This window comes from Electrophorus electricus, chromosome 7 (assembly GCF_041902795.1).
Source record: "Electrophorus electricus isolate QZ-2024a chromosome 7, ASM4190279v1, whole genome shotgun sequence".
Classification (NCBI taxonomy): Eukaryota; Metazoa; Chordata; class Actinopteri; order Gymnotiformes; family Gymnotidae; genus Electrophorus; species Electrophorus electricus.
This window is the reverse complement of record NC_137503.1, coordinates 33,921,234-33,942,275: the sequence shown is the minus strand read 5'-3', so window position 1 is coordinate 33,942,275 and position 21,042 is coordinate 33,921,234. Positions and strand designations below refer to the sequence as shown.

General features: G+C 38.0%; 3 protein-coding genes across 5 annotated transcripts; 1 reads left to right on the top strand and 2 right to left on the bottom strand.

Moving 5' to 3' along the window:
• Positions 1 to 794: 794 nt before the first annotated feature.
• mep1a.2 (meprin A, alpha (PABA peptide hydrolase), tandem duplicate 2) lies at positions 795 to 6,046 on the bottom strand. The gene is made up of 12 exons (XM_035524406.2): positions 5,986 to 6,046; positions 5,666 to 5,706; positions 5,477 to 5,552; positions 5,251 to 5,368; positions 4,901 to 5,076; positions 4,514 to 4,735; positions 3,958 to 4,104; positions 3,167 to 3,382; positions 2,583 to 3,029; positions 1,728 to 1,895; positions 1,432 to 1,624; positions 795 to 1,071 (listed from the first exon to the last, which is right to left on the bottom strand). Exons 1-12 carry the CDS (start codon positions 6,044 to 6,046, stop codon positions 921 to 923), a joined length of 2,016 nt encoding a protein of 671 aa, XP_035380299.2. The 3' UTR covers positions 795 to 920.
• A 2,612-nt stretch (positions 6,047 to 8,658) lies between these two features.
• mep1a.1 (meprin A, alpha (PABA peptide hydrolase), tandem duplicate 1) lies at positions 8,659 to 13,702 on the bottom strand. The gene is made up of 15 exons (XM_035524405.2): positions 13,694 to 13,702; positions 13,382 to 13,474; positions 12,859 to 12,949; positions 12,586 to 12,627; positions 12,362 to 12,402; positions 12,140 to 12,215; positions 11,916 to 12,033; positions 11,473 to 11,648; positions 11,028 to 11,249; positions 10,502 to 10,645; positions 10,192 to 10,407; positions 9,506 to 9,970; positions 9,048 to 9,221; positions 8,886 to 8,947; positions 8,659 to 8,769 (listed from the first exon to the last, which is right to left on the bottom strand). Exons 1-14 carry the CDS (start codon positions 13,700 to 13,702, stop codon positions 8,898 to 8,900), a joined length of 1,917 nt encoding a protein of 638 aa, XP_035380298.2. The 3' UTR covers positions 8,659 to 8,769; positions 8,886 to 8,897.
• Positions 13,703 to 14,401: 699 nt separating this feature from the next.
• Positions 14,402 to 20,986, top strand: pla2g7 (phospholipase A2, group VII (platelet-activating factor acetylhydrolase, plasma)). Of its 3 annotated transcripts, XM_027015974.3 has the most exons (11): positions 14,402 to 14,536; positions 15,613 to 15,746; positions 16,178 to 16,328; positions 16,513 to 16,606; positions 16,711 to 16,779; positions 17,648 to 17,813; positions 18,026 to 18,139; positions 18,308 to 18,399; positions 18,541 to 18,711; positions 18,830 to 18,978; positions 19,344 to 20,986. In XM_027015974.3, the coding sequence occupies exons 2-11, from the start codon at positions 15,651 to 15,653 to the stop codon at positions 19,442 to 19,444; spliced, it is 1,203 nt and encodes a 400-aa protein (XP_026871775.2). In that variant the 5' UTR covers positions 14,402 to 14,536; positions 15,613 to 15,650; the 3' UTR covers positions 19,445 to 20,986. The 3 variants fall into 3 exon arrangements, with proteins under 3 accessions (XP_026871775.2, XP_081574495.1, XP_081574496.1); XM_081718369.1 differs by lacking the exon at positions 15,613 to 15,746; XM_081718370.1 differs by lacking the exon at positions 18,830 to 18,978.
• Positions 20,987 to 21,042: the final 56 nt, after the last annotated feature.

Below are 21,042 nucleotides of genomic sequence, written 5' to 3'. Positions count from 1 at the left end.
AACTCAGCAGCAGTACAGCAAGAAACAGGCGAGAAACAGTGCTGCTTGATGCTGACAGCATGACAGTAGATAAAGGTTGCATCCCATGCCATACCTTTTATATGCATGATGTCCACAATGATGAACAAACAGAGTCAAAAATAAAGAAAAAATAGCATGTTTTAATGCAAAGTATAAAATTTGGTCATGCAATATAATTAATGCTCTTTTGAGTTGTTTGACAAGGTTCTAACTCCTTGAGCAGGCTTGATTTAGATTATATCTCAAAAAAAATCCTTAATGTCAAAAACTGAAAATGTGTGTTTTATATATATGTTATATAACACACATTTTCATCTTTTGACATATATATTTTGACAGCTTTTGATATATATGGATAGCATAAAATGGATAAATGGATTTTATTATATATATATATATATATATATATATATATATATATATATATATATATATATATATATATATATATATATATATATATATATATATTATGCTATTCATTTTAGCTGTAGTCTAGTATCTCATCTTTTTGGTAATACTGTACAAAGTTTGTTTTTTTTACTAACACATAACATAGGCTCTTATACAATAATAAAAAACACCCAGAATTTTCAGTATCTTATGGTATATTATTTCACACTTGCAGTTGTTTATCGATGTATCACTGAAAGAAACTGAAATCACTGGGTAAAAAAAAATATGCTTGTGGAAAACTTTATTTCAACATGAAAAGAAGAAATATTTGACATAATTTCTAAATTGACAAATAAACCCTTGTTTGTACATTAATTTGTGGAGTGACAAGTGAAATCCATGAAAGAAAAGGTCATTGGTAGCTTACTTAAACTATCTAGTTAATTGACTCTGGTTTAAATATGGTTCAAATATACATTGTGAGCTATGAGACAAAAGCTCCATTAATGTTGTCTGTGTATGGTTACAAAAATGGCAACAGTGAGGACCACAGTGCCTGCAGCTCCTCCAATCAGAATCCCCAGAATTCCCCCATCAACATGGTGATTCTCGCATGCATCACCTGAAAACATGATCACTTGGCCAGAGGGGCACCTGTGAGGAACAGTGCCACTATTCATAACCTGTTCAAATTTAACACATGCAGTGCTTATGGAGCACAAAGGATTGTGCCAATATTTATTCAGCTTCACTGGTCAATCAACACAACTAGTTGTCAGCTTGGTGATATTTGCCTATCTAAGTTGTCTTCAATGCATCATGTAAATGTACAGCAACAACCAATATTTAAATATGATTTCTTCATCAAGACGCACATACATAAATAAATCACAAAGACCTCATGTTTTGTGAATAAAGCACTCTGGGTTTAAGGAAATGCTGTCAAGAATGATATGTGCTGACTGTTCTGTACTGAATGAATGTGGATGTGAATGTCTTGTGATTGGTACAAACCTGCAGGAAGCTCGGCCATGGTTAGTGAGGCACACTCCTCCGTTGTGGCAGGGGTTAGGCACACACGGGTCACTGATGGCACGAGACTCCCGAGCTCTTGGAACCATGAGGGCAGAACTCTCTTGAACAGCCAGAGGGTCCCCAGAGAATTCAATTTGGACCGGAACTTCTGATTTCACGAGATGTGTCAAATCTGGGAATGATGAGGTGTAATAAATTAGTAACTAAAAAAGCATTTAGAAATACATGTAACAAACCTATAGAATTTATTTGTAAGTGAAGGAAATATTAATCACCCTCAAAGTTAACAGTAATGATGAGGTCATTGTTCTTGAGGAAACTTCTCCTCTTGAGTTGCTGATGAGACATGTAGGTGGACCAGCCGAAGTCAGGACCTCTGAAGCACATACAACTGTCGTCCCAAGTTCCATTAATGGATGGCTTGTTCCACAAAGGGGATCCATCTAAGAGAGGAAGGTGTGTCATCATTGCTCAGTTTCAAAATAGCGTCATTTTTATAGACACTAGAACCTATATGTAGTTTGTGAATGACTTAATTAGTGACTTAATTAATGAATAAAATACGGACAGCTCAAATTTAAGTTTCCCTCCCAACTCAAGCTCCTAAAGGTTTTGTGCCACGTCTTTGTGTTTGGTGAGATACCAATTTATCCCATGATGACTCCTGAGCCACATAGTTTCAAAAACAGCAACTAAATATTTCAGATTTTACACTATTACACTATAGAGCATTATAATAATACTACATTAGTCCAGGTGAGGGATACCCAGTTCCATTCCAGGTAGGGGTACCCAGCTCCAGTACATGAGCTGTAGAATTTACTTTTGACACACCAGGATTTAACATCCAGGTGCTAGTGAAGGCTTTGAGTTACTAGATCTGGTGTGGAGTGAACCAAACTCTGCAGAACTGTGCGACTACTGGACCAGAGGTTGACACTGCTTGTATAGAGCAGTCTTTCCCTATGATTCACAAACATGAATCTAATCTATTCTCTATAATGTGATATAATCTAATCTATTCTCTATAATATAACCTCATCTTCTGAAGCATTAGAGGTTCAGTAACTCAAGAGAAACACAGCTGGCTGAACTAAAAATAAATAATCAGTTTACTATATTTAACAAACCTGTGGTGAAACTTCTACTATTGGACATCTGGAGTGCAGCATCTGGATGCTGATCCATGATAGTGATGGTGGCCTGTCTATTGACAGCAGGCCATTCTAATACTGCATCATTTTCACCACTACAGAGGTGAAAGTTCACCCCTATATACTCTGCTGATGAATTGTTTCTGCCATTAGGGTACACATCGATGCCATAACAATATCCCTCTGAGCTGTAGAAAAGAGGACTGCGAATGCGGTAGTTTTGCAGGGTGCCTGTGAGTAGGCTGGTGAAGTTATGGATCCTCCAGACAGCATTGGGACACACTGTCTCAGACAGAGTGATGTCATCAATGAAGATTCCTCCAGATGTCTTCTTTGAACCCACAGTGCCCTGGAAGACGTACCGAAACTTTTCTTCTACATTCAGAGTCACAAATGCGATCTTCCAGGAACCATCCTCATCACCTTAAGTATTAATAATCATAATTGACAGATAATAAGACAAATAATAAAAATGTTACAATAATACATGCAAAAAAAAAAAGGACAAAGTGAATATTTTTGTAGGATGAGACAGGGCTAAGCTGCGCTGTTGTCCTGACCTTTAATAGTGTGCACTTTGCTGAGTTTGTGAACGTTGCCAGTGCCATCATCTGTCCTGACCCAAACAACCAGCAGGTCTCCTGGGCCTCCGGTCATCCTGTAGAAGAACTGTAGGCACTGCTGGACCTTTCTGTGGTACACAATACGAGACTCCAGCAAAGCGCTGTACCCCACCTCTTGGTCAGCAGTATCAAATTTCATGTAGTAGCCTGCATCTTTGTGAGAATTGAGCTATGAGAGCCAGTTTGGCTGTAGTATTCCCAATATCACTTTGAGGAAGTTAGAATTACATAATACACCAAATAAGAAAATTATAAGAAAAAAGACAATTACAGGATATGGGGTACAGTATGATTTCTGGCCTGTGACTTATATGATATTAAACAAGAGCTTAGTAGTTTTTCTTTCATTTTGGGCATGGTTATGTACTCTCTGGTTAAATGGTTTTATATTCTCTGGTTTCCACTGTGATCAAATCTACCACCACATTTGCATTTTCATGCAAGTTTTTAAAATTTTATTTTAAGATAATGAGAAAGCTCATATAAGCCCAGGTGCACATTATTTTAGAGAAATAGCTTTGTAAAAGCTAGGTTTGTTTTCTGAATCTGAATGCCTCTGCTGTGTATTTGCACTGTTGTAGATATTAATATGGCATCTATTTAAAATTTTATTTTAACTGGAGAACAAGGGAATTTACTTCACAATAAACAATTGTTTAATTTTACAAAAAAAGGTCATTGTTTTTTAAATGTATTTTAAAAAGTGCGGTACTCAGCTCAGTCTTTACCTCGGCAGTGTCCTCCTAGGGTGTGGTCTTGCAGGTCTGTGGAGCCCACAGATTGGACCCAGTCAGCATTGTCCTCCTCATTCTGGATCATTCCACAGATATTGATCTGCTCAAAGGCGCACTGGTCCAGGAGTGTATGCGTCTTAGCTACAGTGACAGAATAAATTAAAACACATCACACAAGCTTTCATAATGTCCATTCTCTTTCTTAAAGGAATGTGGCACACAGAGAAAGATGCTACAGAAGAAGGCTAGTGAACCAGTATAGGTCAAACTCAGAGTCTTGATTTTCCATTAACCCCTTGTACAGCTGGTAAACTAACCATTTTTCAGTTTCTCTCATATTATCATACTTGTTAAAGGCTGTACCTCAAAGTTGTTTCCAGAGGTTTGTATGCCATAGTTTAACAAACAAACAAAAAAACAAGGAAACATTTTATTACCTTTTACATTGTAACTGACTTTTGGTTCTTCTTGGTTAAGAATTCTGTCAGCTTGTTCCCTAACCATTTAAGTTATTTATTTATTTACTTCACACAGAACATTTTGTGCTTACTGCAGTTATACATGCGGTTTAGTCTTTCCAGGTCAATGGCACTGAAATCCAGGCGCTGTCCAATGATGTCATTGAAGGCAAGAATGGCTGTGGTGATGGTGGGGATGCCAGGGTCTTTGTTAAAGGAGAACGGTCTGTAGTGCATGATAGACTCATAGTCATATGGAGTGTTTAGATCAGTGATGAGGTCGTCACTGTATTTGTTGAAATTGTGTTCCTTTCCTACAAAAGGTATAAGCAGAAAAACAAAACTTGCAAATAACCAATGCATAATAATAATGGTCATGAAATAAACTGTTCATTCACATATTTTGACCATATATCTGCAATGCAGTCACATGAAATTACATATGGTCCCTACTCACAGATGCACGGGAAAGAACTGACCTGGGAGGATCTGGTCCCACCAGATTTTCACATAGTCATCTCTGTCGGAGCGTGACTGCTCATGGTAAAAGCCCAGTGCATGAAGGAGTTCATGCTCTACAATGGCCCTGGTGTCACACCTCTCCCCAATGGAGATATTCTGCCCTGTCTGCAAATCTCCAATGTCTGACCAGCATCTATGGTCAGAGATGAAAAACAAAGATCAGACTGAGTCTGAACCTTCTTCAGGAATTAACAAACAAAGCACAGTGGGGTAGAGGGAGAAATGAATCTCTGTGATAAAATATTGTGGGGAAAAGGTAAAAAGAAGTTTGTTAAGTTTTATTTCAGAAGGAATTTCTAAAATTTACCCATCCAACTTGGTGAAAGAAAGGTAGGTACTCTCTCCTTCGTAGGGCTTAAAGTCCACGCAGGACTTCAATCGATACATATCAAATGCCTGAAGGATTACGCCTTTTGCATTTAGATCTAAAGGAAGAGTCAAACACTTTTAAATAAAAATTCATTTGAGTTTTAAAAAAAAATCAATTAAGCTTATATTTTCAAGTAAGGAGTTGATATCTGAAAAGCTCCCACCTAAACTATCAGTCAATATATAAGGAATAGGAATCTTCCATTTTTTAGTTTCATCCAATATTGCATTCTTTCTTGGCTAGAAAATAGATGTTTGTCACATATGCAACATACATGAAATACATGTTTATACATTTCTGTACCACATAGAAATGAATTAATAACTATATTTTGTATAAAAGCTATATTTACATCTCTGGAAATATCTCCTTCAAACAAATCTCGCTGGGATTCTGGGAAAAATAAATTTGAATATTGAATAAGTTATAATGGTCTGTAACAGTAAGCAAACACAGCAAAACATTTACATATGCAAAGTTGATTTTCCTAAAAAGCACATTCATAAATCCGGGGCACTAGCAAAAGAGACAAAAGAGAGTGAAATTTGTCCCAAGAAGAAACCAAGACTGTTCCAAGTATAGCTTTATATCATATAACAAACTGCTGCAGCAGTACCAAAATGTAGTGTCCATTTCTGACTGAGCTTTGATTTTGAAATAAAAGTTCCCTACTTAGATTTATTTCAGGAATGTCCTCTCGTAGTTCTCCAGCATCGGCATCTCCACCTAACATGAATTCCAAAACATGAATCCCAGAAGAATGAGAGAAGTCTTAGTGATAATGTCAGTGATGTATGTCATATACATAAGCTGAGATAAATTGTGCAAATTTACCATATCCTGCTGAAAGAGACTGTACCTGAAAGTAAAATTTAAAAAAGAAAAGAAACGATTTTATTTTATTGAGATAATTCTTTATGAATGTTCATTATCAGCTCCAAAAAAGTAAAATCAAGTAAAAAACAATTTTTATATCATAATGTTATAATGCTTAAATAAATCTATTGTTAGTTCAATTAAAACTGCATGAGAGAGTGTGTATTCATTTGCCTAAAATTTAAAATTGGGTAAAGTGTTTAAATACCTTTAAGTTGAGCAAAAGAGTGACAGAGATTAATTTCCAGAAGAAGCCCATGGTAGCTCACAAAGATGAAGTCATGTGCCACCACAGTAGCATAAACAGCTCAATAAAGGTTGGCTCTGATGAGTACTTTGATCTGGAAGTACTTTGTCTTGGACACCTACTACCTACTCTCTGCACATAGATGGAGCTGCAAATTCAGGCCATGTGCTTTATCAAGCTGGTGTATAACAAGGGTCAGCACTACTACACAGTTTATCTTGCAAGGATTTCCAAATTGTTTATTACAGCAATTTTATTTCAGAAAGCATCTGCAGTCGGTCAAACCACTGACAAAACAAGGTAGAAAAATGGAAGCTTTTTACAAGTGCACTGCAATATCGTAGCATATTATACATAAGTACTTAGTCAAAATTATCATTGTCATGTCATTGCCATGTTTAATAATACCACTTGCACATAATACACAGAGTGAACTGACACTGAGATCAAATGACTCACAACTAAGCGGTATCATTTGGACCAAAGGTCAACAGAGGATTAAGACATCATGCTATTGTAATTTTCTAATGTTATGCCAGAAACTCCCCTTCATTTTTTATTTGTCATCAGATCTTGGCTGTTCAGTGGGCTCGCTACATATTTTTAATTCACTCACAATAAACAACTTTTCAACAAACTTGTCCTGAAATTGCAGATATTGTAGCATAGTGTGCCTGCCCATTTACAGCTCTGGGACATGCTGCTCTGGAGCAGGACTCTGATGTGACCCTGCATCCAGGAGTTGGGGAGAAGCAGCGGATGCCATAACAGAGCTGTAGTCATGAGGTGAACGTGGCTGTTTGTCACGTGGCACTATAGCACCAGGTCTCTGCCAGGCTAAAGTTCTCCTTCAGGTTTCCTCCAGACAAAGTGAGGTGATGAGCTTTGTCTTAGACCCCGCCCACCCAAGATACAGTCTGGTGATGATTGTCTCAGGCCCCATCCACAGCGTGTCCAATCCACTACCATATGGAAAGACATTACAGAACTTTTGATGCAGAACTACCAAAATAAGGAATGACATTTCATGCAGGCAGTCTAGCTGCTCACACCATAATAACTGCAAACAAAAATAACCTTCTGATCTTCCCTATTGGCAAAGACAGCCTATCAACATGGTATTGTAAATGCATGTATATAAGCAGTAAATATTCTTATGCAACATGACCTGACATCCTTACCAATCATTAATTACTGCTAGCTCTTTATGCCTCAATAAAAAAAATTCTAAACAGTATTATAAAGTCTTATCAAGATGTAGGTAACATTGGCAAGTTCAATGTGTCAACCACAGAAAAAAGATAAAAACACAGCAAAGTTTACTCACCATGTGATCAGCATGCATCTCTCTTAACAGTGATGTATTGAAATGTATTACAAATGTATTTTTTTATATATAGTGTGTAGTTTAGTCACTGGTGGCAGTTTCTCTGGTACAGTGTGTAGTTTAGTCACTGGTGGCAGTTTCCCTGGTACAGTATGTAGTTTAGTTATTGGTGGCAGTTTCTCTGGTACAGTGTGTAGTTTAGTCACTGGTGGCAATTTCTCTGGTACAGTGTGTAGTTTAGTCACTGGTGGCAGTTTCTCTGGTACAGTGTGTAGTTTAGTTACTGGTGTCAGTTTCCCTGGTACAGTGTGTAGTTTAGTCACTGGTGGCAGTTTCTCTGGTACAGTGTGTAGTTTAGTCACTGGTGGCAGTTTCCCTGGTGCAGTGTGTAGTTTAGTTACTGGTGGCAGTTTCTCTGGTACAGTGTGTAGTTTAGTCACTGGTGGCAGTTTCTCTGGTACAGTGTATAGTTTAGTCACTGGTGGCAGTTTCCCTGGTACATTGTGTAGTTTAGTTACTGGTGGCAGTTTCTCTGGTACAGTGTGTAGTTTAGTCACTGGTGGCAGTTTCTCTGGTGCAGTGTGTAGTTTAGTCACTGGTGGCAGTTTCTCTGGTACAGTGTATAGTTTAGTCACTGGTGGCAGTTTCCCTGGTACATTGTGTAGTTTAGTTACTGGTGGCAGTTTCTCTGGTACAGTGTGTAGTTTAGTTACTGGTGGTAGTGTCTCTGGTACCAAAGGCACATTGCTTAAACTAAATGCTGGATAAGCTGATTTAGGACAGGATGATGTACAATAGTTTTATTTCATTTCATTATTTCATTTTATATTAAGAAAAGAGTAGAATAAGACTTTATTATAGTTTATAAACTTTGTTTATTAGAGTTAGAGAATAAGGTCAGGTGTAACCTAATTGGATGGTACAGGGTCAATGGTCTACTTCTAAAGGTATATCTACATCCTGCATTGATACAGAATCAATGAGAGAGGGATGATAGTTTCATTGCCTGGAAAGAAAAAGATGCCTTTAAAACAATTTTATTTGTCTTTCATCTTTTTAAAGTCATTTTTTGGCAGCATCTTTGCCACTTTTGCTGTCTATGTGCTCATGAGACAAGCTCACCTCTTTGTGCTTTCAGTTTTCCATAGCAATAGGGACCTCACTATTTTTCAAAGGTGTTAAGTCTTCACAGAAAGAGAACATAGCACTCAGGATAAAATAAACATGACAGACAAATTTAACTGCCTTATAGACAAACTAAACAAGAAGTCACTTCAAGCTTACCCTCAAAGTCAAGAAGAATGATGAGGTCATCGTTTTTGAGGTAATTCCTTCGACGGAGGTCAAAATGTTTAATAAAATTTCTCCAGCCTCTCGATTTACCTCTGTAGCACTGGCAATCAGGATCATAGGTCCCAACCTTTGCTGGATTGTCCCAATACAATTTGCCTTCAGGAGCTGAACAAATAAACTGTTGTCATTTCTGTGAACTCTTTCTACACACTTTTAGCATTTAGCACATGAGCCAAGAGATTACACATAATCATCAGTAGACAGCATGTGTGCAACCTGGCAAACAAACCCATGCTGTTAGCATTTTGCTCTACCTGCCTTATCAAGTGAGCCAGTGGAGTAAATTCTACATATACCCATGAAGTTAATTACTTTATAAAGAATCTGGTTAAAAAAAACTAGAATTAAAAACAAATTTATCTTAAGAACATCTAATTAAAGTTACCTACTCGTCACAAGGTCTGTGGTGAGGCTTCGGGCAGATGACATCCTCAATTTAATGTCTGCATCCTGGTCCATTACTGTGATGGTAGCCTGACGGTCCACGGCTGGCCACTTCATGGCCCTGTCGTTCTCTCCGCTAGCCAGGTGGAAGTATAGTCCTGTGTAGTCTCCCGAGTAATCAGTGTAGCTAGAGAGAGGGTACACACTTACCCCAAAGGCGTACCCTTCAGAGCTGTAGAAGCATGGGCTGTTTAGCACAGTATTATGGTTTGCGGTCTGCATGATGTCAGAGAAATTGTGAATACGCCACACAGCGGCAGGACAACGGGTCTCCATCAGGCTGATGTCATCTATGAACACACCCCCTGTGGAGTTAGCAGGTTCTCCACTGACTGCCTGAAAGACGTAGCGGAATTTCACGCCAACTTGCATAGGCACATGAGCAATCTTCCAGGTTTCATCATCATCAGCTAAAAAAAACACACAAGTCACATCACACAAATCATTTGTGCGTGATGTCATTTGTAGTAAGAGCATCTTCACAGTATGTTACTATAAGACACTAAACAAGCCACTGTGCTAGTTATGCCATTCTCAGCATTCTCAGCATAATGTATTTGTGTCTGGTCTTAAAATACAAAGTGTATGCCCAGAACTTCTTAAGTGCCAGTGAGCTAAGTGAGGTATCTACCCCAAATTGTGTCCAGTTTCTTTAGTTTGCGCACTGTTCCTGTCCCGTCATCCATCTTGACCCAGATGGCCAGCCTGTCCTTTGAGCTGCCATTCATTTTGTAAAAGAACTGAAGACACTGCAACTTCCTTTTAGGGTACAGGAGGCGGGACTCAAGCAAGCCGGACTCCAATGCATTTCCGACAGCTGTGTCAAAGTACATAGCGTATCCTGTATCTGAAAAACAAAAACATGAGAATTAGGATTATTCACAAGATGGAAGAGGACTGCTCTTGGGAAATATGCTTGTTAGCCAATGACAAACACTGACCTCGAGGCTGGCCAATGAGAGTGTGAGCGGAGCCAGAGGAGCTCTTGGTGTGAACCCAGTCTCCATCATCGGAAGAACTCTGAATCATACCGCATATATTGATGTGTTCAAATGTGCACTGGTCCAACAAGGTCAGACTGGAAGCTGAAAAACAAAGACTGTCTTTATTTTATATGGTTTCAAGTGAGCAGATGATGTGCATTTTTACTCTAACAGGCAATTTCTAAGACCAAGTATAAGCCTATGTCTAGACTAAGAATTTACAGTGGTGATTTGCAGTGGTGATTCAGTGGTGATTTACAGTGGTGAATCAGTGGTGAATTACAGTGGTGATTTACAGTGGTGAATCAGTGGCGATTCAGTGGTGATTTACAGTGGCACCAGGCTTAATCCTGTCCGGGAAACTGGGCCCAACTGACATGTGAAACATTCTTTATAGGTGAATTTTTTTTTTAATCAACTGATAAACATTATTATTTTGCATTCATAAGTCTGGAAAATTAAATATAAACAGACAGGAACTTACTGCAGTTATACATTCTATTCAGTCTCACAATGTCTTGTTCACTGAAGTCAAGATACTGCCCTATGATGTTGAAGAACTCTGGGATGTTGGTGGTGATGGTGGGAATATTGGGGTCTTTATTGAAGGAGAAAGGTCTATAATGCATGACTGACTCATAGTCATATGGCGTGTTTAAATCAGTAACAAAGCTGTCATCATATTTGTTGAAGTTATGCTGAAGGCCTGATGAAACAGATACAGCAAACTGGTAAATGCAGTTGCCTTGCTGTATTTGACACTTAACAAACATTGCAGAGGGATTTGATAATGCTCTGAAACCATATATACATGATACAGCCACATTATGTAATAGTTTTATACTACTCTGAATAATTCTACTGACTTGGTCAGCTTTATTCTAAACAAAGACTACACAGGCATGCAAAATTACTTCTGATCACCTAACCATCAATGACTTGGTCAAGCCAGATCTTCACGTAGTCATCCCGGTCCTGGCGGGACTGCATGTGATAGAATCCCAGTGCATGGAGCAACTCATGTTCCACCACCGCCTTATGGTCACAGCCTGGCCCCAGGGAGAGGACCTGCCCTCCAGGTTGCTCTCCCACACTTGAAAAGCATCTGGACACAATCACAACACCATGGCCAGTTAGCGAAACACAAAAAACAGGCTTCTTTGTGCTATCATAATCATAATCTGAGACATGACTCTGTTACAAAGAATGTTCTTCAGATTTTACCATGTGTGCAATGTGTTATGTTTCAATTATTAAATGTTAATCATTGTATGATCTTAACTGTTGAAGAGCAAAATAAGTGTGACAAAAAAAACAACAAAAAAAAACATTTTAAAACTAAGATGCATATAGAGTGATGTTTGAAACACACCCATCTAGTTTCTCAAACTTGATGTAGGTCCTTTCTCCTTCATAAGGCTTAAAATCAACACAGGACTTCAATCGATACATCTCAAATGCTTGAAAGACAGTTCCTTTAGCATTCAGGTCTGATGAAATCAGAGATTAATAATTCAACCACACTTTTATTACAGTTATTAAAGTTGACCAACATTACATCAGAGAACAAAGACATTTAATATCTGCCTAACATACCCAGGCTATCAGATAGAATATATGGGATAGGGAACGTCCATCTGTAAGCAGTGTTGATGAGAGCATTTCGCCCAGGCTGTTGGGAATGAAATGTACAATAACTAATACAGGAGGTTCACAAGAAAATGCCAGGAAAAATAAACAACAGGAAAAATAAAAAGGTACTATAGTATGATGTAACAGAGATGTAAGAACTGTATTAAAAATAGTACATGTACTCACAGGAATGAAAATATCCCCTTCAATTAGGGGGGTTTTTGCCCCTGTTAATGAAATGATAGTATTATGTGAACAATTGTTAAATCAGTATTGATAAGATATCTTCAAATATTTGTTGTAATAAACATTGACGCAAACAATGAAATTAACACTGAACCTAAATCAAATAAATGCACGTGTATAAAAAAAAAATTATACAAAATTCAAGGGAAGTTGTATTATCTTACCCAGGTTAAGGAATGGGTTGTCATTTGGTACATCTTCAATCTCTGTTTAAAGAAAATACCTGACTGCATCATGAATTCTTAGTTTATTTACATGTGCATCTGAAATTCATCTAACTTACCATGTATCTGTGGCAATACTGGAATCTTGATTTAAAATAAATAAAGATATTAGTTTATTATTTTTTAATGGGGGGTTACATAAACATCCTTTAAAATGAGCTAACACACGTAGTCACTGCAGACATCAAATGCGACTGGAATTTGGTTACTTACTGCAAAAGCCGCTGCCACAGCAACCACTCCGGCGAGGAGAAGAAGGTTCAACTGGGACATACTGACTGCACATGCAGAAATGGTGCTTTGCCTTAAATAGGAGGGAACTTTGAACACTTTTATATGAGCATTAAGAGGCCCAAGAAATCTGAAAGGCCTTAAAATAGAATGCTAGCGTCTGTATATTTTATGACCAAGGTAGGCTACACGTGCCTCATTTCATACTCTGATGGTTCAGTACTACCCATATGCTGTAAAGAAAGCAAAATTCATACGTATTGCCAACACGAGTAAACAAATCTAATAAACAGACAAAGCCAAAGTTATTATTATTAAATCATGTTATTTTAATATGATTGTGGATGGGTACACAGCTATTAACAAGTGTAAAGCAATGTTTAGACCATTCTGCTGGCGTAAGGAGGAACACTCCCGAATGCTCCTGAAGTGAGATGTGAATATTGTATTGTTGTTACACCTTTGGATAACTGATGTATGTTTTAAACACCTGAAGTATAGCTACCTGTACTGCTGGCACATGGTCAAGGCTCCATGTAATGTGCTGATGCCTCATTTCTGTCTTATGTCTGTCTAGACTGCAGGTGACTGTTGAGATCTAAAAAGAAAAAAAGTGAAATGCCACTGAGATGAATGTTAATAATGTTAATAAAGACATCAAGTTTCAAGTTTGGTTTATTTGTCACATACATAGTCATATACAGTATAACTCGCAGTGAAATGGTTGTGCGGAGAAATCAGGGGTAGCGGGAAGAGCGAAAAGAGCGAAAAAAGTGCCAGGTGTGGACGGAGCAGTCGTGACGGCAGCCGACCTCACCGCCGCCATATCTACAACAATATTGTGATTCTGTGTTGACTATAAAAAATTGTGAACAGTTTTGATGTGAAGATGTTTGTTTTAAAATGCTCTCATAGTATAATTCAAAGTATTCAGTATAAGAATGTTTTGCAAATTAAGTAACAATTTTATTAGCATTCCTTGTGTAGCATATCCGCTGTTTTTAAGGTTTTCCGAACATTTTGTTGCAGACCTTTGGATCATCAGAATGATTTGTCATTTCCAGTGGCAAAGGATTTTAATACTAATGGACACTGCATTAATGAGTTTGCTGTTTTCATTGCCAGTTGTTTGTGAAGGCAGCTATGAAGTTAAAAAATATAAGGAAACTAACTGATCTACACTCTTTGAACTTTAGAGTTCCATGCAATGAATGTTATGATTAAGAACATCTATTAACTTTTAACATATACTGGTGTCACCTCCTAGAACTTACACAGCTGATTTGCATAGGTCTGTTTCTACGCAAATCTTATGTGCACTGAAATGTTTACTACCTATAATTTTTTTAACCAATATTTTCCAGTGTCTTTTTTCTACATTCGACGATACTTATATCGTTATTTATATATTTAATAAAAATGTATCGTTCTGTAATTCCAATTGGGGAGCCTTTTCGCAGACATTTACTACTTTGCGTTACTACTTCGAGATAAGAGTCCCGGAAATAGCGCAGAATGGCGTCAGCAGCACGCCGTAGAGGTCCAGCTGTTTAGGAAGGACAGAAGGAAGAGTGTAGTACCCAAAGACTGTCAACTTCTAACAGAGTTGTACAAGTGCCTCTAATACGGAAGATATATAAGCGGACAATCGCAGTATCAGGTATCGTAATGCCTTCGTCCATTTAATTACTATTAGGAGTTTGATGTCTAACTATTTAACTTGCTTATCTAGACATGGGTTAACAGCATAGCGATAGTAAGCACCGAAGTTAAAGTTGGCACGATGCACGCTTTAAAGATACGTTGCTTCCTAACTGCAAACGGATGCTATTCTATCCACAGCAGACGTCGTTTGTTAGTCAAGCTTCTATTAATCGTGTTGTTATGTGAAGTCACGCTGCTGCTGCGCGAGAGACGTCACGTGCCCGAGTGCGTGCACGCTGTCCAGCATGCAGCCTGTACTTTAGCCTGCAACAGATATCAACGGTCCGCGGTGTGTAGACCATTAACTCGACGTTGACTGCAGGCTACAGTTCTCTTAACTTATTTAAACACAGACGAATTTACATAGGACGTCCCTTTTGCAATTGTTTAACCCGAGGTAGAGTCTGACTTCAATCCCGTCACATTATTGTCAGCATCAGCAAATTTGCGATCGGTTTGCGATCACCACCAACAACAAAACACGCCAATTAGTGCCATGAAGTAGTCTCGATAAGAGTGATTGATATCCTTGTGAATAAATCGCAGTTACAGTTGGAGTGGAACTTATGACAAACCATTATTTAGATCGCTATGAATTAATTTACGTTCAGCGCTGAGCAAGTTTTATTACACTTGATAATTCACTCGCCCAGTTATTTAATACGTAATACTATTTGGCACTGCAGTATGCATGCTTGTCAACAGAGCTGTATTGTCACTACAACTGTATGCCTCGAACATTGGCCTAACTTTGGAGTGTACGCTCACCGTTAACCCCGTTTTAGGAATGGGACTCGTGTGAAAACAGGACGTTAACCTGTTATGTAAAAAGAATATGTAAACGTTAACGTGTGATTGGGAAAACTATGGGAAACGCTCGCACACAAGGTGAGTCATATTTTCCAGAGCAGTAAGATTTCGACACCACATCAGAGAAAAACCGGTTTCTTTCTTTTTCTTTTTCCGTCATGGAAACGCAGTTAAATCACCGGTGACACGCATGCGTCAAAACATTTTCTCGTCTCATGACAGGTCTTCGGTACAAGTGGAACTACCGGCAGTTTGTTGCGATGGGGAATTCAAACGTTCATAATTTAGGAATACCTCCGGGGAAAGGACCACACGAAGTGGGTTGCACTGATTTAATGGTTGGACACACAGTACAGGTATACCAGCAGTTTGGAGGTTGCCTTCAATCCGGTCCTGCCAAGTGCATTAGTGCTGAACAAATGAGTTAAACCACAATTTCGTAGACACTACAGTATAGTACTAAAACAGTAGTAATGTGCTGGTCTGTGTTAGTCAAACAATCTATGACTGTGAAAAAAATTGTCATCAAATACATTTGAACAAGAAGTGGAGACAATTGTTAAACATGAAAGTGTGCATTTTCTTTCTAAAAACAAATTGTGAGCTACTGTTAACTTTAACCTTTGACTGAATGTATCCTAGCATGTTAGTGTTCAGCCCTGTTGTTTCACTGATTTGGCAGGTGTGTTATACCCCCTCTTTGGACATAAAGCATTAAAAAGATAGCATCTTTTTAAAAAAATCTAATTTCATCCGTTTGTCTAACTGGTAATCCATCGATTCACAGGGAACTTTCTTAAGACTGTACTATCCATGCCAAACTTTGGCGACTTCTGAGAGGCCAAATTGGATTCCATGCAGAGAGTACTTCAATGGCCTTGCAGATTTCATGAAGCTAAACAGAGTGCTGAGTGAAAGAACTTTTAGCTACCTCTTTGGTAAGCACTTTGACTAGTTCTTTTTAGAATCCTCTTTTGTAAACAGTGAATAGTTCTTTGTGTTGCTTTAGCTGGCCTTGGAGTATTTTAAATGTATATAATTGTATAGAGTGTATTTATACATTCACTCATTACACATTCAAAAATGATTTATAGTTTTGTAATTTTTGTTTTCTCTGGAAAGGTTCATTTAAAATCCCAGCAGCATGGGATGCATCTTTGAAAGCAGATGGAAAATATCCTTTAATTATCTTTTCCCATGGCCTGGGAGCTTTCCGGTAACGCTAATTCAACGATACCTTTTAACAAGCCGATTTCAGTTTAAAAACCATAGCCAATGAATGCCCTGCACTCTGCCATGGTTGTGCGCGCTGTTTTACAGGACGTTGTATTCAGCCATATGTGTTGAGCTGGCCTCACAGGGGTTCATTGTTGCTGCAGTGGAACACAGGTTTGTCATTTTGAAGTATGATTTGAACACAGAGTATGTTTAACAGGTCGTGTGTGAGGCTCGGGTAACAGCAGACTGTAAATAAATCTGACTAACAGAAAAGGACATTTGATAAATGACCTCATCTGGATGTGTGTCAGTGGGCAGCTGTTCATGTCAGAAGTGTGGGGAAGTGTAGATTAAAAACTAAATCGTAACATTGTGTGCTCTGGGTACATTTAAGCAAGAAATCTTAAGGATTTTATGTCTTTAAATTAAAGTTGCAACAGAGTTTCATCTATTGTACACAAGTTGTACAATACAAGTAATGTCTCATTACATCCACATACTGGAAATCAGTTTGTTCATTTACAAATTAACAAATAGCTTGTTTTGTGTCTTAAAGCAGTCAAAACATAATATAAAACAGCATCAAGTAGTATCAAGTATCACTATAATCCATCCTCTGAATCAAAAATAAATTTAACGAGTCGATATGGTCAGATACATGAAACAGTGACTTTCACTGCTTTTTTCAGACATTAATTTTCATTCAAAAACTGTCAAGATTAGTTCAAGTCAGGAGATTGAGTACAACACCCACTTCACAATGTGTGCATAATTTGCACTTAATTTTCCTGAACAAATTTAATCAGGGGTCTTCATATCTGTATGGCTGATGTATATACTCCACTCAGAGAAATGTATTCCATCAATAGTTCCTCAGTTATCTAATTTGTGAATGACAGCACTAAGTTGTTTACTCATGAACAGGGATACAGCTAAGAATGAACAAATTAAGCTTACATCTTTGCTTCAGCCTAAAGCCTCTGCTGAATCCTTAAGCAAATAAAACGTAAAACGTGCACTCTTTTCCTCCTTTTTCTAGAGATGAGTCGGCGAGTGCAACGTACTACTACAAAGAGAAGACGGGACAAAAGACTCATCCACCACATCAAAACCTTCGGCCTGTATCTGACAATTTGGAGGAGCAATGGATGTATTACAGATCACTTAAACTTGGAGAGAATGAATTCTCTCTTAGAAACAAGCAAGTGAGATTCACCATCTTTCCATTGTTGTACAAAAACTAAACTGGACATTTAACTTGCAAATCCTCAGTTATCAGTAATTACAAATTAGTTTTGACAATATGCCATAATATTCCTAAATTTTGATTATTATAATATCATGTATAATGGTATATAATGTAGCCATTCTTTGAGCTGATCCAGGAGAGGTGTAATGTATTTTTATTTTTATCCAGGTGAAACAAAGAGCAGATGAATGCATCAGAGCTTTGGAGCTTCTTATTGAGATCAACTCAGGAAAGTCTGTGGACAATGTCTTACTGTCTCAGTTTGACTGGTCAAAGATGGAGGTGAATATAACAGCAAAAGCCATCAACTACAATTACCACACCCCTCTACCCATACAACTAGAAGCATTGAAATAAAAGCTAGTGGGTAGAAAGTGTTTCAGTGGTACACAATTCATTAGATGTCAGTGCAGTAATTGGTACAGGCTGAAGCTCACTGTTTCTTCACAGAATTGCATGGATTTGTGTAGAATAGCAGTTATGGGACATTCCTTTGGTGGGGCCACAGTGATAGAGTGTTTGTGCAAGGAAGTCAAATTCAAGTAAGTGTTTAAGTGTTTTGTGGCATTCCGTTTCAGATCAGTTTTGCTGAATAGTTATTTCTACATTTATCTAAAAATAAGTTTAGATATGAAAGAATTGGGGAAGTGTAGGGATCTTAATTAGTATTATTTTCACCTCAGGTGTGGTGTTGCACTGGACACCTGGATGTTTCCCCTTGATAATGAGATATTTCCAAGCGTGAAACAGCCTATTTTTTTTATAAACTCCGAAAAGTTCCACTGGGCAGGGAACATCGTTTGTATGAAGAAGCTAGACTCAGAAACAATTCCAAGGAAAATGATCACCATCAGGTCAGTTATATTTTACTAATACTTAGCATAAAACCAGCATGCTAAGCTTACAGAACAGTCCAAAATATATATTTAAATTTGAAGCTTAAAAAGGGATTTGAAACATTTCTCTTGGTAGGGGAGCAGTCCATCAGAGCTTTCCTGATTTCACATTTATGACTGGTAACTGGGTTGGGAAGATCATGAAACTCAAAGGAGAAATCAATCCTCATATAGCAATGGATCTTTGCAACAGAGCTTCTTTAGCATTCCTTCAGCGACACTTGTGTAAGTTAAACTGCTTTTAGAAAATGAATGGTCAGTTTAAAACCAGTGCAGGTTTGGATATCAATTTCTAAACTTAGGTGCATGTACTGATGGCTTGTAAATCTGCTGTGCATTAACTTCATACTTCTCTATAGTGATTGAACAAAGAGTTTAGCAGTAAACTCATGTGAATAACAAATGTTACAACTCCATTTATTTGCCTCATCTTTCCAACTCAGTACAAACCTATATATAAACAGAACACTGCACAAGCATTCTTGATAAACTGTTGTAAATTGTAACTTGTCAATTTTTACATTTTCTATATGCTCCCCAGCAAACTATCGTCACAGAACTTCTGACTAAACAGACATCTTTTCTCACAGATTTAGATAGAGACTTCAATCAATGGGATCATTTAATTGATGGAAAAGATGACAACCTGCTTCAAGGCACCAACCTCACTGTACTTCAGTCAGCAATCTAAACTTATCATGAAAACCAACAGTAGCTAAACTTTCATATTTCTGTTCCTATCCAAGTAAGCATAACGATGGCTCTATGTATAATCAGCAATAAACCTAATCAGGGTGCCCAGCTCCGGTCAAACTGCTCGAGGGCTGTAGAATTTCTGCATACCTGGCTGTACTATTCATGTGCATCTGAAGGCTTTGAATAACTGGATTCAAGTGTGTTAAATTAGGGTTGGAACTTTGCAGGATGGTAGATCACCCCTTTGGTTTAAGGTTCAATGACTGGAATGAGAACCTTGGATATAATAGATGAGCTGACTGTAGTCCACAGAGTTGACTGGCTATTAGATCCATTCACCCCAATCATTCCTACAAATTGCACAACTTATGCATTACAATGTGTCGTATTCCACGTGCCTGTGGTGGGATGTACATTTCTAGTATTAGTGTTTAGCTAAACAGTGGACTTGGCCTGTATAGACTGGATCGTGATGACATGGAAAGAAATGTGTAGCTGTCCCACCTACAGCTGTTTACACAGTACAGCATTCCTGCACAATGCAGCCATCACCCTCTAGAGTCCATGTCCAGCTTAACTCTTGTTCAAGGCAAGCAATTACACATTAAACTAGCAAAACCAGTGTGTATGATTGAAGTTTCAATATAGATTGGACCTTGTAATGATTTGAGTGAAGTAACTATTTAAGCATATTGTTACAATAATGCAGTGCAATGTTTTTTATAGCATATGTTATGAGAAGTGTTTATTAGAAATGCCTTGAAGATGCAGGGTTAGCCTATAAGCCAACTGTTGCCATAGACAATGTTAGCCATCACTAAAATCCATTACTGGCCAGTTCCTGATCCCAGGACTGCTGGTGAATGGAGATTTTTGGATCTCTACCCAGCAGTGAGACAAATGCAAAAATCATTAACAATACTATCCTGCTGGTATTAATGCTGTGCTGAGAATGGTACAGCATACATTTAATATCCAAGTCAGCAACAAAATTCCTTGTCAGAAGTAATGTGCCAGGTGGGGTTTATGCTATAGTCTGGACATTTATACAATGCACCTGTAGGAAAGGTGCACCTACTAAAGTGGCCAATGAGCTTAGAATTAAAAGGGAGGCGTTTTATGAAATGGGTGGTGTGTATTTTACTCTCTGTCACATGCCTTGCTTCTGTTTAGTAACACTGCCCTTTTCTATTAAGGACTAAATATTGCCCCATTTCATATTAATATGTGGCACTGAAGGTGTTGCAAAATAGAGAGTAACACTTTTTCTGCCTGGCATGCACATGTTTAGAATTAGCTCCAACAGTTATAGGTCAGGTTTCCTCCAGAAGCTTGAATTTCACTCATATGTAAGATTTATCTACTTTCTGGTGCTTTAATCTGTTACGAATCATTTGTAATGCCATCAGTGAAACTGTTTTTAACACTACATCTTTTTCAGACAAAATGGGGAGGGGGGGGGGGGGGGTTGTGTTTTTAAATAATGCTAAATATGTTATGCATTTTTAAAACGTAAATAAAAAAAAGTTACAATACCTGCTACTTTTTCATGCGAGTTGTGACTGAAGTTCACTAGACAATAGTGAAGCACTG

Coding starts and splice junctions, on each gene's coding strand:
- mep1a.2 (XM_035524406.2), bottom strand. CDS start 6,046: ATGTTAGGTGGAGATGCCGATGCTGGAGAACTACGAGAGGACATTCCT. Junction 4,736..4,900: donor GTGGGACCAGATCCTCCCAG/GTCAGTTCTTTC, acceptor TACCTTTTGTAG/GAAAGGAACACAATTTCAAC. Junction 1,625..1,727: donor CATTACTGTTAACTTTGAGG/GTGATTAATATT, acceptor CATCATTCCCAG/ATTTGACACATCTCGTGAAA.
- mep1a.1 (XM_035524405.2), bottom strand. Junction 12,216..12,361: donor AAGGGGATATTTTCATTCCT/GTGAGTACATGT, acceptor CATTCCCAACAG/CCTGGGCGAAATGCTCTCAT. Junction 10,646..11,027: donor GAATAGAATGTATAACTGCA/GTAAGTTCCTGT, acceptor TTTGTTTTTCAG/CTTCCAGTCTGACCTTGTTG.
- pla2g7 (XM_027015974.3), top strand. CDS start 15,651: ATGGGGAATTCAAACGTTCATAATTTAGGAATACCTCCGGGGAAAGGA. Junction 16,607..16,710: donor CATGGCCTGGGAGCTTTCCG/GTAACGCTAATT, acceptor GCTGTTTTACAG/GACGTTGTATTCAGCCATAT. Junction 16,780..17,647: donor GTTGCTGCAGTGGAACACAG/GTTTGTCATTTT, acceptor TCCTTTTTCTAG/AGATGAGTCGGCGAGTGCAA.